This window comes from Lactuca virosa, chromosome 1 (genome assembly GCF_052849685.1).
Source record: "Lactuca virosa cultivar CGN04683 chromosome 1, Lactuca_virosa_CGN04683_v6, whole genome shotgun sequence".
Classification (NCBI taxonomy): Eukaryota; Viridiplantae; Streptophyta; class Magnoliopsida; order Asterales; family Asteraceae; genus Lactuca; species Lactuca virosa.
Window position 1 is genome coordinate 23,392,976 of NC_136426.1, and position 12,898 is coordinate 23,405,873.

The 12,898-nt window shown below is 35.4% G+C and overlaps 3 protein-coding genes across 3 annotated transcripts; 2 read left to right on the forward strand and 1 right to left on the reverse strand.

Moving 5' to 3' along the window:
* Nucleotides 1-3,185: 3,185 nt before the first annotated feature.
* LOC145147465 (uncharacterized) lies at nt 3,186-5,286 on the forward strand. Its single transcript, XM_079075078.1, has 4 exons — nt 3,186-3,218; nt 3,353-3,417; nt 3,540-3,606; nt 3,731-5,286. Exons 2-4 carry the CDS (start codon nt 3,355-3,357, stop codon nt 4,426-4,428), a joined length of 828 nt encoding a protein of 275 aa, XP_078931204.1. The 5' UTR covers nt 3,186-3,218; nt 3,353-3,354; the 3' UTR covers nt 4,429-5,286.
* On the reverse strand, nt 4,654-7,068 carry LOC145147305 (protein EDS1L-like). The gene is made up of 3 exons (XM_079075066.1): nt 6,687-7,068; nt 5,734-6,525; nt 4,654-5,583 (listed from the first exon to the last, which is right to left on the reverse strand). The coding sequence occupies exons 1-3, from the start codon at nt 6,996-6,998 to the stop codon at nt 4,873-4,875; spliced, it is 1,815 nt and encodes a 604-aa protein (XP_078931192.1). The 5' UTR covers nt 6,999-7,068; the 3' UTR covers nt 4,654-4,872.
* Nucleotides 7,069-10,554: 3,486 nt separating this feature from the next.
* On the forward strand, nt 10,555-12,876 carry OTP43 (Pentatricopeptide repeat (PPR) superfamily protein). The gene has a single exon (XM_079075090.1). It carries the CDS (start codon nt 10,651-10,653, stop codon nt 12,142-12,144), a length of 1,494 nt encoding a protein of 497 aa, XP_078931216.1. The 5' UTR covers nt 10,555-10,650; the 3' UTR covers nt 12,145-12,876.
* Nucleotides 12,877-12,898: the final 22 nt, after the last annotated feature.

Genomic DNA, 12,898 nt, shown 5'->3' on the forward strand with positions numbered 1-12,898 from the left:
ACCAACATTGTTGATTCTTTTAAGTATCTTTAATATAAAATGTTGATTTTGAGGTGTTTTTTTGTTAGAAGGTTGGCAATGAGAATTCTCAATTCTACTATGTTTTGAGAGGATGTTTGAATTGATATTTGTTCTTTTCAGAACATGTTTCCTATATTTTTTTCCCACTTTCAGTTGATGGAGGTTGTGTGGTGAGTCATCGGTTTGATCATGGTGCTTGGGGTTGGCATTGGCGATGTGGATGAAGACAATGAGTGGGTTTGAGAGTTAGATGATTTTGGAGCTTATTTGATCTAGTCGACTAGATAAATGATTGATGTTTTTAGGTTGGAGATGGAAGGACACATTGGAACAATCTAGTTCCATAATACTTACTCCTATAGGTTTAAGTCCGAAGGGTTAATCTTCACCGGTTAACAACTAAGGCCAGTTTAGTTGATAAAAAGGTTGATGTAACTCTATGTATTTTATGTGGCGAACACGAGAAGATAAAAAATCAATTTGTAGTATGCAAATGTGTGTTTAATCTAGTTATTACGAATTGAAATTTATAGCAATAACTAATTTAAAGTATTTGATAAGAATCTATCATGAATAATTATGTGGCAAACACGAGAAGATAAAAAATCAATTTGTCGTATGCAAATGTGTGTTTAATCTAGTTATTACGAATTGAAATTTATAGCAATAACTAATTTAGAGTATTTGATAAGAATCTATCATGAATCAAAATAGTTATTCTTTATAAAAAAAATTAACTACTATAATTATCAAATAAAATAAGGAATTATCTAGTTATCTTTAAATTGAAAAGATCTTGGAGAGTTAGTTGCATGTTCGTAGTTTTAATTAGACCGTTGGGAGTGACTGCGGCCTCTACCGCACTTCCGATGCCACGTGAGCCGAAACACCGGCCCTTGACTGCGGTTAGGGTGCGGCTAGGGCCGCACTTCGGCAGTACGCGTTTGTTGATTGCCCGACTGTTTTTCGACCGTTTAGAACGATAATAAAATTCAAAATTATTATTATTTATTTATTTTTTATTTAATGTTACCAACTCTATAAATATATAACATTTTAAACCAAACTAACTCACAAACACTTCATATTTTACCCTATTTTGTATCCAAAACCTTTGAAAATGTCATCCTCCAAAAAGCCTACCAACCAAAAAACACCCACTAGAAACACCACAATCCCAAGACTTTCATACGATCAACCGATTTATTCGCCTCCTTTTTACCACTACGACAATATGCTTCCCTATTATCCACAACATATCTCACAACCACAACGACCTATAGAACCACTTCCATAAACACAAGTACAACTTGACCCAAATTTTGATCTTTTTGATTTTGTTACTCAACCTGAATTTGTTCCACAAACACAATCACAACCACAAACACCCATTTCCGAATCCGAACCCGAATTTGTTCAAGAAACTCAACCTGCTCGACCACAAAATAAAAGAAAAGAGAAGACGGATGCTAAAATATGGGAACCTCAAGAAGTGTTAGCATTGATACAATCATGGATTGACGTTTCAGAAGATCCAATAACGGGAGCGGACCAAAAACATGACCGTATTTAGATGAGTGTTAGAACTATGTTCCACAAAGGAATGAACCCACCACCATATCGTTATAAAGATCAAGTCTACTTGAAACGGGAAAAGATAAACAAAGAAATCATGTTGTTTAACGATTTGTATAACAACATGAAACAACAATGGAAAAGCAGCGAAAGTGACGATGTGATTATGGAGAAAACTTTTAACATTTACCAAAAAGAGCAAAATAAGCCTTTCAATTTTTTTGAATTTTGGAGTATAGTCAAAAGCAACAAAAAAAGCAAAATAAAAAACAAGCGACGGACACATCGATAGTGGCTTAAAACGGTCAAGAACTTCCGAATCCGATCACAGTACATCCGATGCTCGTGTTGGTTTTGACCTCAAACGATGATGAGCCCATTCAAGTGTCCCCCCCCCCAAACCGATGGGAAGGGACAAAACAAAAAGCAAAGACAAGGGCAAAAATTCGGAGTCGGATGCCTTGAAAGAAATGGACGACAATGTGCAAGGCATAAAGAGATAGAATGGATAATTTTTTTCCAACTTGCTTCGAATAGAGAGACTTAGAAACAAAGGGACAACGACATGAGAGTGCTAGCGATGGACACATCGAAATTGACCGAGGATGAGCTTCAAGTTCTTTTGGCGATGAAGGAGGACGTCAAAAAACGTTACGTGAATCGTTTTTAATTTCTAGTTTTTAATTGTTTGATGTGGGAGTTTTTTTTTTTTTTTTACACAATGTAATGGTACTTTTATTTTTAATTAATGAAATATATCTTTTTTAGAAATAAAGTTTTTCTTCATTAAAAAAAACTAAAATATGACACCACTCCTTAGATATGACAACAAACCATACTTTTTTTTATGATAAAAACACAGTGTGGCAAAATGAGGCTCCGGGCATTCATTGGTAATTTTAGTGTGATACATGAGTCAACTTTAAAATATATAGATAGACAGCAAGTTGATTTGGATATCCTTTTAAAAATAATATTCAAACTTTAATCAAAATATAAATAAAACTACATTTTTATTTATACGATAATTTTAAGAACTATTAATAATATAAATATATTAAAGAACAAATATCAATATTAATTAATATAATTATTAAAAAAATATAAAGTAATTGATTTATTTTCGGAGACCATTTTCGAAAGAATATTTTATTGTACTTACGATGATGGGCTATAATTAGAAGATCATTGACATTATATTGGTCATATAATACTATTGTACAATAATAGAAATGTCAGTTTAATTCTTAGTACAAATAAGTTAATAATCATTCTAAAAGCTTTTAAATAATTTATAAAAATAAATTAATGAAAAAGACAACATGAACCAACCACGTACAACAATGTAACCTAATTGTATGCATTTAGTTACACAAATTAGGCCGGCGGATATTTTGGATTAAAGGCATCCTTTAACTTATCGAAACGACAACGTCTAGCTTTTATGTGACAACCAATAGTTTTCTTTCACGTTGATGGCAAGTCCAGAAAATTAGTAACAATGAGAAGGGCATAACTGTAAAAACGGCAATTATAGTATTATTATTTATTCAGCTCCAGATGTTTCCGTGAACAGTGAAAGAGGGGCGAACGAGGCAAAGCAGTTTCCGTTATTTATCCACGTAAAAACGCAATTTACTTGTTCATAAATATCTAAAACTCTTTTTATACATATCTTGATTTCGGAGATATTTTGCATACGCTTTGGATAGTATAGATTTGTATATCTTTAGGTTTTCTTTGACATAATTTTCAGCGATGGGTTACGATTCGATCCCGATTGCGGCATCAAACGCCAAGGAATTTGGCAAGAAAAAGAGGGTAAATTTATGTGGATCTTGTCGTTTTCGTTGATTATATTTTATGGATATTGGAGGATAGTCTTGAAAAGTGTTTTTTGTATATTCGTTTGAGTAATTGTGAATTTTTGTTTGGGTTTGAAGGTGAACAGAACAGCCAAATTGAAGCAGAGCAAACTTGATGTTCGTCGTGAACAGTGGCTTTCCCAAGGTGATTCAACTCTCTTCCTATTTGTGTTTAAGTATATAACATTTGCATAGATTGGAATTATTTGGTTTTCATAATTTAGGTTACACGTATTCTTTAACAACCAGTTCGCTGAATTGTTTTACAGTGAAGAACAAAGGATGCAAGGAAGAAACCAGCGGTGTTAGTGGTGTGAAAATGCCTGCTGAACGGAATGATATTAATCCCAGTGGTGAAGAGAATGAGGGTTTGATGAATCTTTGCAGTGATTCCGAGTCACCATTTAACAGTCCGATGAGCAGTGTTTTCGGGAGTAACAGATCACCTTCTCATTTTACCAGCAATAGCAGCAGCAGCAGTAGTAGCAGTGGAGGTTGTTGTTCAGAAAACATGAATGAAGAAGATGAGTGCTTGGATGATTGGGAAGCCATTGCCGATGCTTTAGCAGCTGATGAAATTAAAAATAATAATCTTGAATCCCCTGAGCCAGATTCTGTGACAGCAACCATGGAGGCAAGTCAAGATGATTGCTGTGCTCGAGCTTGGAGAGCAGATGATGTTTTTCGACCTCAGAGTCTGCCAAACTTACTAAAACAAAACAGCTTTCCATGTTTCAAGAATGTTTGTTCACCATCAACGTGTCCTATATGCTGTGAAGATCTGGACTTGACAGACACAAGTTTTCTTCCTTGTCCATGTGGCTACAGGCTCTGTCTTTTCTGCCACAAGAGAATTCTTGAAGATGATGGCCGTTGTCCAGGATGCAGGAAACAGTATGACCACCATGGCCCGGGTAATCTATCTTCAAAAATGGGCCGTTCTTACAGCATGATCCCTAGGCGTTAGAAAAGTATGTATGATGACCTCTTTTTTCACATCTTTCTTGTCTCTTTACTGTTAGAAACTGCTGTTAATAGTTATGCAGTTCTCTTATCGGTCGAACCATTTTTATAGCAATATGATTCTATAGAGGACTAGTTGGTATGGATATTGAATACAAACGTTTTGATTGAAATTTATAGAGGGCATCTTTAAACCTTATTCAATGATCATTAGCAGTATAATAAGGAATCTTGAAGCTTTCCATGTTATTTATGTATGTATTATGTATGAATAAATACATAATATTACAATGTGGATGAATGTATTTATTGGAACGAAAGAGATACATGACAAATGACATAGACACCATTACAGGGTAGGGATAGGGGTAGGGTACACAAGATAACTATTACTTGCTTATTGTAGATGGAAGTGGTCCTCTTTCTTTATAAAACATGTTTGTTTTCACTATGTGGAATTCTGGAAGTGAAATTTCAGGCAAGATTCCGATCTATGCTTCTCAGGGAGCGTTTTCCACCATTTAACAAAAGTAGATTTTTCCAGGAACACATCCTTGTTCAGTTCTTCTTTCTGAACCCATTCTTTGACTTGTTTCTCCATAGCAACAATTTGGTCCTTTATCTCTTCAAATGGTTTCCTTTTCATCTCCTCTACTTTTGCCCAAAAAATGGTCTCTGAGCTCGACCCTTCATTCAACTTCTTTTCATGCTCCCACCATCTTTGAGTGTACTTATAACGCTTTGGTCTACCCCCATCTCTCAAATAAGTCCCGGTGTCTTCATCCTTTGAGTGCCTATAGTAATTAGCTATGTCTAATGGCTCCACCAGTCTCCTGAACTCGGTTCCTAACTTGATCCACTCTTCCTCACTCTCAAATCCATCCGGGAGTTCATAACGTTTCAACATCTCCACAATCTCATCCCATATACCTGCTAGTTCTAGCCTTGTTACATTTGCATTGAAGTCATCATTACCCTTTTGAATCTTGAAAGCATCATAATAACCAATCTTTCGGTCTTCACTCGTTTTTTGGTAGTCAGCTATTATCTTGAGTGTTTTCCTGATCTGGGGTTTCTTGGAATCAATTGTATTTTGGTTTTGTAGCTTTTGCTTTTCAAACGCTTGTGCTGCTTGAAGACATAGCCTTGCCCTTGTGCTCTGAAGATAAAGATTATAACTCGTAAGTCGTAAAATTAGGGCGAAATGTAAGAAATATCAATGTACTTGCATTCATTTGTGTATTATAGCATCATACTTCAACCCTAAAAATTACATCTTTATAAAGCATTATCCTTCACCAATACTCACCAGACCAAGGTCCTTTAAAGCTGCGTTTATGGTAGCCGTGTCAGTGTCACCAGAACCATTATCATTGGAAGACATTGGAATCTCCATATCATCATCAAGGTACACAACATCTTGCATCCCTAATAAGCTCTCTTCCAATTCATCATTATAATCCATGTTTAAGCTTCTACTTACTGCATCCATAACTTCCGCTTCACTGCCAGGCTGGCAACAATAAAACAGAATCTGAAGAACTGCATTCGGATTCGAAACACAAATCAATTTCCCATTCCCGCTACAAAAAACATACGTTCCGGAAGGTCTGTAAGGACTAAGCTCAACAAAACTCGAGATCACTTCAAGTAATGAGTTTGTACTTCCCATGAGATTACAAGCAGCATGACTCGCAACAGACGATGAATTCTTTAAAACCGTTTTGTAAAAAGTCAAAGCTTCTTGTGACCCCGGAATTGAATGCTTCCGGAAGTTTCTGGATTTGGGATTGAAGAAATCGAGAATGTGACCGAATTCGTTTTTGAGGGAGGAGAACGGGGCGAGTGTTATCCTAGGAACAATGTCGTACCTCCCGACAAAATAGAGGAAGAAACGCGCCCAATTTTCTCGATTTAAGGCGTGTGTGAATATTCGGTCACCTACGAGAGGTGACCCGAAAGTTAAACATTTACAGGGCGGCCGACCGTTGGATCGCGTGTATTTCTCAAGGTACCAAACCGCCGCCAGTATGGCCACGGGACCGCCGGAAGAATGTCCGGTGAAGATTATGGGTTTCTCTTTCTTCACCGCTCTCTCTACCTGCACAAAAATAATGATTTTGTATAAGAGACAGAAAACAGAACAGAACAGGTTGTACTGGGATTGAGACTGAGCGGTAACTAAGGTGGGACAAGGTACATCTTTGTGTAAAAGACGTAGATGCCCTTGTTAAACTGAAAGAGAGAAATGAAGAGGATTACCTCAGACTTGAAAGATGGTGTTTGAAAGAGGGATTGGAATCTTTGGAAGAATCCTTGATTGATTTTGGCGAGTTCGTTGTTTCCGATGCTTTTTAGTGATGGAAAGTGTGAAAGATCGATCTTGGTTTCGCCAAACGGGTCCCGGCTGTAAAAATCTTGAACGGACCATGATCCGGTGAAGGCGAAAATGGTTTCATCGGGACCGGATTCCTTGATATAGCCGTTGGATTTGTGTGATTTGATTGATAAAGAAGAAGCTTTTATGATCACTGATTCGCTGATCCCTGATTTCTCCCCTATACTTTCTCTCATCGTCTTCTTTCTGTGTGTGTGTGTGTGTTTGTGTTTGCAAAAGAGAAGACTTGGTCTATTAGAAGTCTTTAAAAAGTGTCATTAAAGGGCATATGGGCATCTATGTAATTTAACCAGATCTTGACTTTAGTAAGCGAGTGGGAATATGATATAAACATTAACAGCCACAGGTACTCCTGTTGAGAAGTTTGGTGATGGGTATTTTTGTCATTTGGCACAGGTTCTTGTTGGTGGCCTGGCTAGTGGGACCAGTTTATAGTATATTAGTATATGAGAGCTGTGGTGGGGTAATTTGGTCGTTTGGCAAGGACTGTTATACCCCTAACCTAAGTGCCTCATATTCATCACTGTGATATTGTTGATATGTTGTTATGAAGGGGCAAATATGAGAATTTGAAGGTGTTTTCCGTATTTCTTCCTATAACTTTTTGTGACTGTGGAATGATTCGTTGACTTGGGGTCTTTCCTTGCCACTCCCAAACCCAGAGAAGAAGGTACGAGGAAATGAGAAAGTCTATTGATTGTCTCTTTACGTATCCCTAAACATGCACTGGAATTATGCTTTTCTCATTGATTTATGTATATCTTTATTATCGATTTATATAACTATCTTATGTATTAATCTCTCCCCAAATTTTGTATTATTTTAATTAATTGGTTGCTTGGATGCTCGTTGCATAAATTGTTAAGGTTGTGTTTGGCACAACACATCTAGCTTCTTTTATTTATTTATTTATGTTATTTTTGACAATAGTTTTTTTAGGAGCTTTTTTTTTTCCGAGTATACCCTTAGTTTATTATAAAAAACATATTATTCTTAATGTACTTTTATGCTATTTTATATCTTCAGTAGCTTATCATACTTATCGGTTATTTTTTACCAATCGTTTTTCTGTCAGCTAACTTTTCAGTTACTATGCCAATCATAACCTAAAAGTTTGTTAAAAACTGAAATATAAGTGCACAAAATTGATGATAAATCGATTTCGTGGGATTCTTTTGTATTGAATAGATAAGCAACGAACCCTTTAATATCTTCAAGAAAGCTTATTTTGTTTTAAAAAATCCCATTTGCTTTTTGTGCACGACTATTTTGGTATAAAAACAAACATGGTGTTTTAAGTTGATACATAATTTATAATAATATTTGAACATTACGATCGTATTTGCTTATGTATTTCACTTATTGTATTATAATAAAAACATTTTGTGGTTTGAAAGCTATAATAACACTAGAGATATTTGTATAATTCAAGAAAAAATAATTCTTATTAAAATTTTGTAGGATGAATTAGTAACTTGCAAACTCTTAGAAACTGGAAACTGAGATCAGAGTTTTTTATGATAATTATTTGATCCTGTAATTTCACTAAAGCTTGTCCGCGTGTCATCAAATTTGCACGAGGTAAACGAACCTAAATTAATTTTCCCTCTTAACCGTACAAAAGTGGGCGGATGAAATATGTATCTATTTTGTTTCATTCCTTTTATATTTCATTCCCTTTCATCTCTTAAAAAAAACTCAAAAACATGTTACCTGTACGATTTACTTTCCTTATGTTACATTCCATTTCTTAAATTAACATCTTGTTTCCAAGTCCAACTTAAGAAGAGAAGGGAAAAAAATGAAGACAACCGGAAATAAAAAAAATTATCTTATTCTCAGATTATTTTTCTAAAAGAGTTTATGATAAGAAAAAAGAAGTGATATTCAATACTAATTTTCCTCCCAAATTAATTTTTTTTGGAAAGAAAATAGGCTTAAGGGCCTTTTTTTCCTAATCTTCATTTCAAACTAGAAATAACCGACATATAATTTTTGGGTTAATGTCATTATAACTCAATCAACTTTTGGCTTTTAGTTTAAAAGGTCCCTTTTATATATATATATATATATATATATATATATATATATATATATATATATATATATATATTGTAGTTTAAGTGCTTAAACTTATCATTTACCTATTAAAAAAAAGAATGAGTTCATATTATCCCGGTTTAACCGGTAAACCTATGATGATGTGGCTTAAGGCTTCATATGTGGTTCTTATTGATTTTTTATATTTTACAAAACAAAAATACATTATTTAATATTGTTTTATTAAAACTTTATTATTAATAGTTTTTATGAACCTTAAAGAATCTAGATCAAATGCAAAAGGCCTATATATAAGCTTCAAATCATTCGTTTGCTCCTAATGATTCTTTAGTTTATTTACTTTTTCACTACAAACCATTTGTTTCGTCCACTTCAATCTAGATGTTGTGATTTTTTTAATCCTCAAAGCATTCCTTTATCTTTTTTATCTTCAAAAACCCAAATCAAATCTTTAAACCAGATAAAGTCATTAGTACGTCGAATAAGTTTTGGAACGGGAGCTTGGATGGAGGGGTTTTTTTGGAGTAGGAGCTTCGATGAAGGGTGTTTTATTCTAGAAAAATCCTAACTATTACAATTCCAGATCGATAGTGTTGGGGAACATCAAACGCAAACCCAGATCAAAAGCAAAATAACACCAAACCCGATTTCCCCTTTGTCTTCTTCTAATCACCTCCACGATTGTCATACACATTCGCTGCTAGCCTTTTCAAGAAGAAACCAATTTTAGATCTGCTATTGTGCCTTAAAAAACACATTGAATTGATTCCTTTAAGGTATCGGTGGCACATTTTTTGTTCTTGAAGTTGGGTTTTTCTTCCAAGTTTTTTGGGTTAATGTTCTAGGTTTTTGTTCTTGAAATCATATCATTTGATGGTGTTTTTGATATATCATTTTCCTGTTTGTTTTTAAAACTCATTTTTTTGTTTAGGTTCTTGCTTTGTGAGATTAATGGTGGTTATGGTAGATTGAAATATGGATTTTCCTTCAACGTTTTTGAAAAGATGGTGGAAGCTCTTCAAGAACAGGATGCATGTTTTTCACCTAAATAAATTATTGAAATATCAAAATATAATAACAATAATATTATTAATTTTATAAAATTGTCCACATAGGCTCCACATCAACGCCATGTGGACATTTTTTTTATGTTGATCATATGACAATGATATTACCAACTTATCCCTTTGAATTAAAAAAAATGATGTTTTGTTACTCTTTTTCATAGTTCAAGCACTTAAACAACCTAAAAAAACATGAATAACCTTTTAAATCAATAGCCAAAAATTGGATGGGTTACAATCCTATAATTTTTTTCCCTTCCTTTTCTTTTCTAACACTTTTTCCTTCCTCTTTTTTCTTGGCTTTACTGAGTAAATAGGCGTAACTCGAGAATGTGGAAAGAAAACTGCATATTGCATCCTTGGCCACATGCAAAGTTTTGCACCAGACTAAGAGGGTGTTTGGTATAGCTTTTAAAACGATTTTTCACTTTTATTTTTCTTTAAAAGTCAAAAAGATGTTTGGTAGTAGTGACTTTTCCAACTTTTACGATAGAGGAAATGACGTCATTTTGAAAAGTCACGTAATCGTAATCGTGACTTTTCCAACTTTTACAAAAAAGGATTTTTTGCCTTTCAAAAGCTAAGCCAAATACCATCTAAGGTAATTTTTTGCAATTTCGTTATACCTGAGGGTGTTTTTTTTGCTACCGTACAGATACTCCAAGAGAAATAAGGCGACTGAGATGGTGGTCGGTCGGAGACAATGATCGGAAATGTTAGCAGGCTTCACACGACAAATCGCTCCTCTGTCGTATTTTCCTTAAAATTCAAATCGTCGTTTCACAACCTGACCACCACCACGCCTCCTTCACCGCCGCCGCTGGAAGAAGATGATGCCGCCGGCCTTTCCAACCTCATCCTAAAGTTAGACACACAAACCCTAAGCCAAAATCTAGAAACCAACTCTATCTGCTGGACTACGGACCTGGTAAACAAAATCCTAAAACGCCTTTGGAACCATGGCCCCAAAGCACTTGAATTCTTCAGGCTCCTCGAACGCCATCCCATCTACACCCACTCCACCACCTCATTTGACCACGCCATCGACATTGCCGCCCGATTACGCGACTACAAGACCGTCTGGACGCTCGTCGCCCGTATGCAGAAACGAAGGCTCGGTCCGAACCCGAAAACATTCGCGATCATAACCGAGCGGTACGTATCCGCTGGAAAACCCGACAAAGCCGTAAGAGTGTTCTTGTCGATGCACGAACATGGCTGCCAACAAGACTTGAATAGCTTCAATACATTTCTTGATGTATTATGCAAGTCTAAACGAGCTGAAATGGCCTATAACCTGTTTAAGGTTTTAAAGAGAAGATTCAAAGCAGATACAATCAGTTACAACATCATTGCGAATGGTTTTTGTTTGATTAAGCGAACGCCTAGAGCATTGGAGGTGTTGAGGGAGATGGTGGAGAGTGGTCTCGAGCCAACTCTCAAGACGTATAACATAATCCTTAATGGGTATTTCAAGGCGGGCCAGATTAAAGAAGCTTGGCAGTTCTTCTTGGAGATGAAACGTCGAAAATGTGTGATGGATGTTGTTACTTACACAACAATGGTTCACGGTTTTGGAGTTTCAGGTGAGATCCAAAAGGCACGCCAGGTGTTTGATGAAATGCTTGAAACAGGGATTCTTCCCTCTGTTGCCACTTACACTGCATTCATTCAAGTTCTCTGCAAGAAAGACACTGTGGAAAACGCCATTGTAGTGTTTGAAGAGATGTTAAAGAAGGGCTATACACCTAATTCAACAACTTACAGTGTACTCATTAGAGGATTGTGTCATGTTGGAAAGATGGAGAAGGCAATGGAGTATCTGGACAAAATGAAACAAGATGAATGTGAACCAAATGTTCAAATTTTCAATGTGATCATTAGGTATTATTGTGATGAAGGTGAAATCGAAAAGAGTTTGGAAGTTTTTGAGAGAATGGGTAGTGGTGAATGTTTGCCCAATTTGGATACATACAATATTTTGATCAGTGCAATGTTTGTGAGGAAGAGATCAGATGATTTAATGGTGGCAGGGAAACTGTTGATAGAAATGGTGGACAGAGGTTTTGTTCCTAGAAAATTTACCTTCAATCGGATCTTGAATGGGCTTTTGCTTACTGGAAATCAAGATTTTGCCCAAGAGATACTTAGAGCACAGAGTAAATGTGGTTGTCTCCCTCGTCATTTCAGATTATGATAACAAGTTTTTAGTGTATCAAGAAAAAGGTAAGTCGATGTTCCTTTTTTTTATTCGATTAAATTAAATTTGGAAAAATGCAAAATAGGAAAAAAGCTATCTTGTTACATCAATGAATTAACAAACAAATATATATCATACAAACATGATCCATTCTAACAAATAAAATATGTGCCTTGAATCTTGATGGATCAATGACTAATTATTTATGAGTGGTTTTGTGGTATTTGTCTTTAATCCAATGAAATCCAAGTGTTGTTCCATTTTTAACCTTCTTCATCCCCGTTGTTGCTGCTGATTTTGACTTATCAAACCCTTCTCCTACCTTACTCTTAATGCTGCTGCCACTTCCATGGTTGCTCTTGCTTCCTGGATAACCATTGTAGTATTCTGGTTCTGGGTCCCACTGGTCTGCCCATGAGTTATAGCTGTTGTCTAGTGCCATTTTCTTTGCTTGATCTTTATCAAATCTTTGTATACAAATCCTTAATTTCCTGAGAAGAAGCCAAATTAAGACGAACAAATAGAAGTAATGTTGAATTAATGGAGATTAATGTAGATTGTTGGTGTTTATATAGAGAGATATTGGTTGGAGGGTATAAATGTAATTTGAATGTTGAATTTCAACTTTGGGTGCTGTATCTTTCTTTATTGTTTGTTTTGTTTGTTGGATGACTGGTATTTGAGGTCAAACATGATGACCTTTATAAATTGACTATATTTTCCTTGGTCTCTTCTGCTTCTCTGGAAGTGC

Excerpts from the sequence above, each read along its gene's own strand:
- LOC145147465 (XM_079075078.1), top strand. The coding sequence starts at position 3,355 with ATGGGTTACGATTCGATCCCGATTGCGGCATCAAACGCCAAGGAATTT. Across the intron at positions 3,418-3,539 it reads AATTTGGCAAGAAAAAGAGG|GTGAACAGAACAGCCAAATT; the intron begins GTAAATTTATGT and ends TTGGGTTTGAAG. Across the intron at positions 3,607-3,730 it reads TGAACAGTGGCTTTCCCAAG|TGAAGAACAAAGGATGCAAG; the intron begins GTGATTCAACTC and ends ATTGTTTTACAG.
- LOC145147305 (XM_079075066.1), bottom strand. The coding sequence starts at position 6,998 with ATGAGAGAAAGTATAGGGGAGAAATCAGGGATCAGCGAATCAGTGATC. Across the intron at positions 6,526-6,686 it reads CACCATCTTTCAAGTCTGAG|GTAGAGAGAGCGGTGAAGAA; the intron begins GTAATCCTCTTC and ends ATTTTTGTGCAG. Across the intron at positions 5,584-5,733 it reads CTTTAAAGGACCTTGGTCTG|AGCACAAGGGCAAGGCTATG; the intron begins GTGAGTATTGGT and ends CTTTATCTTCAG.
- OTP43 (XM_079075090.1), top strand. The coding sequence starts at position 10,651 with ATGATCGGAAATGTTAGCAGGCTTCACACGACAAATCGCTCCTCTGTC.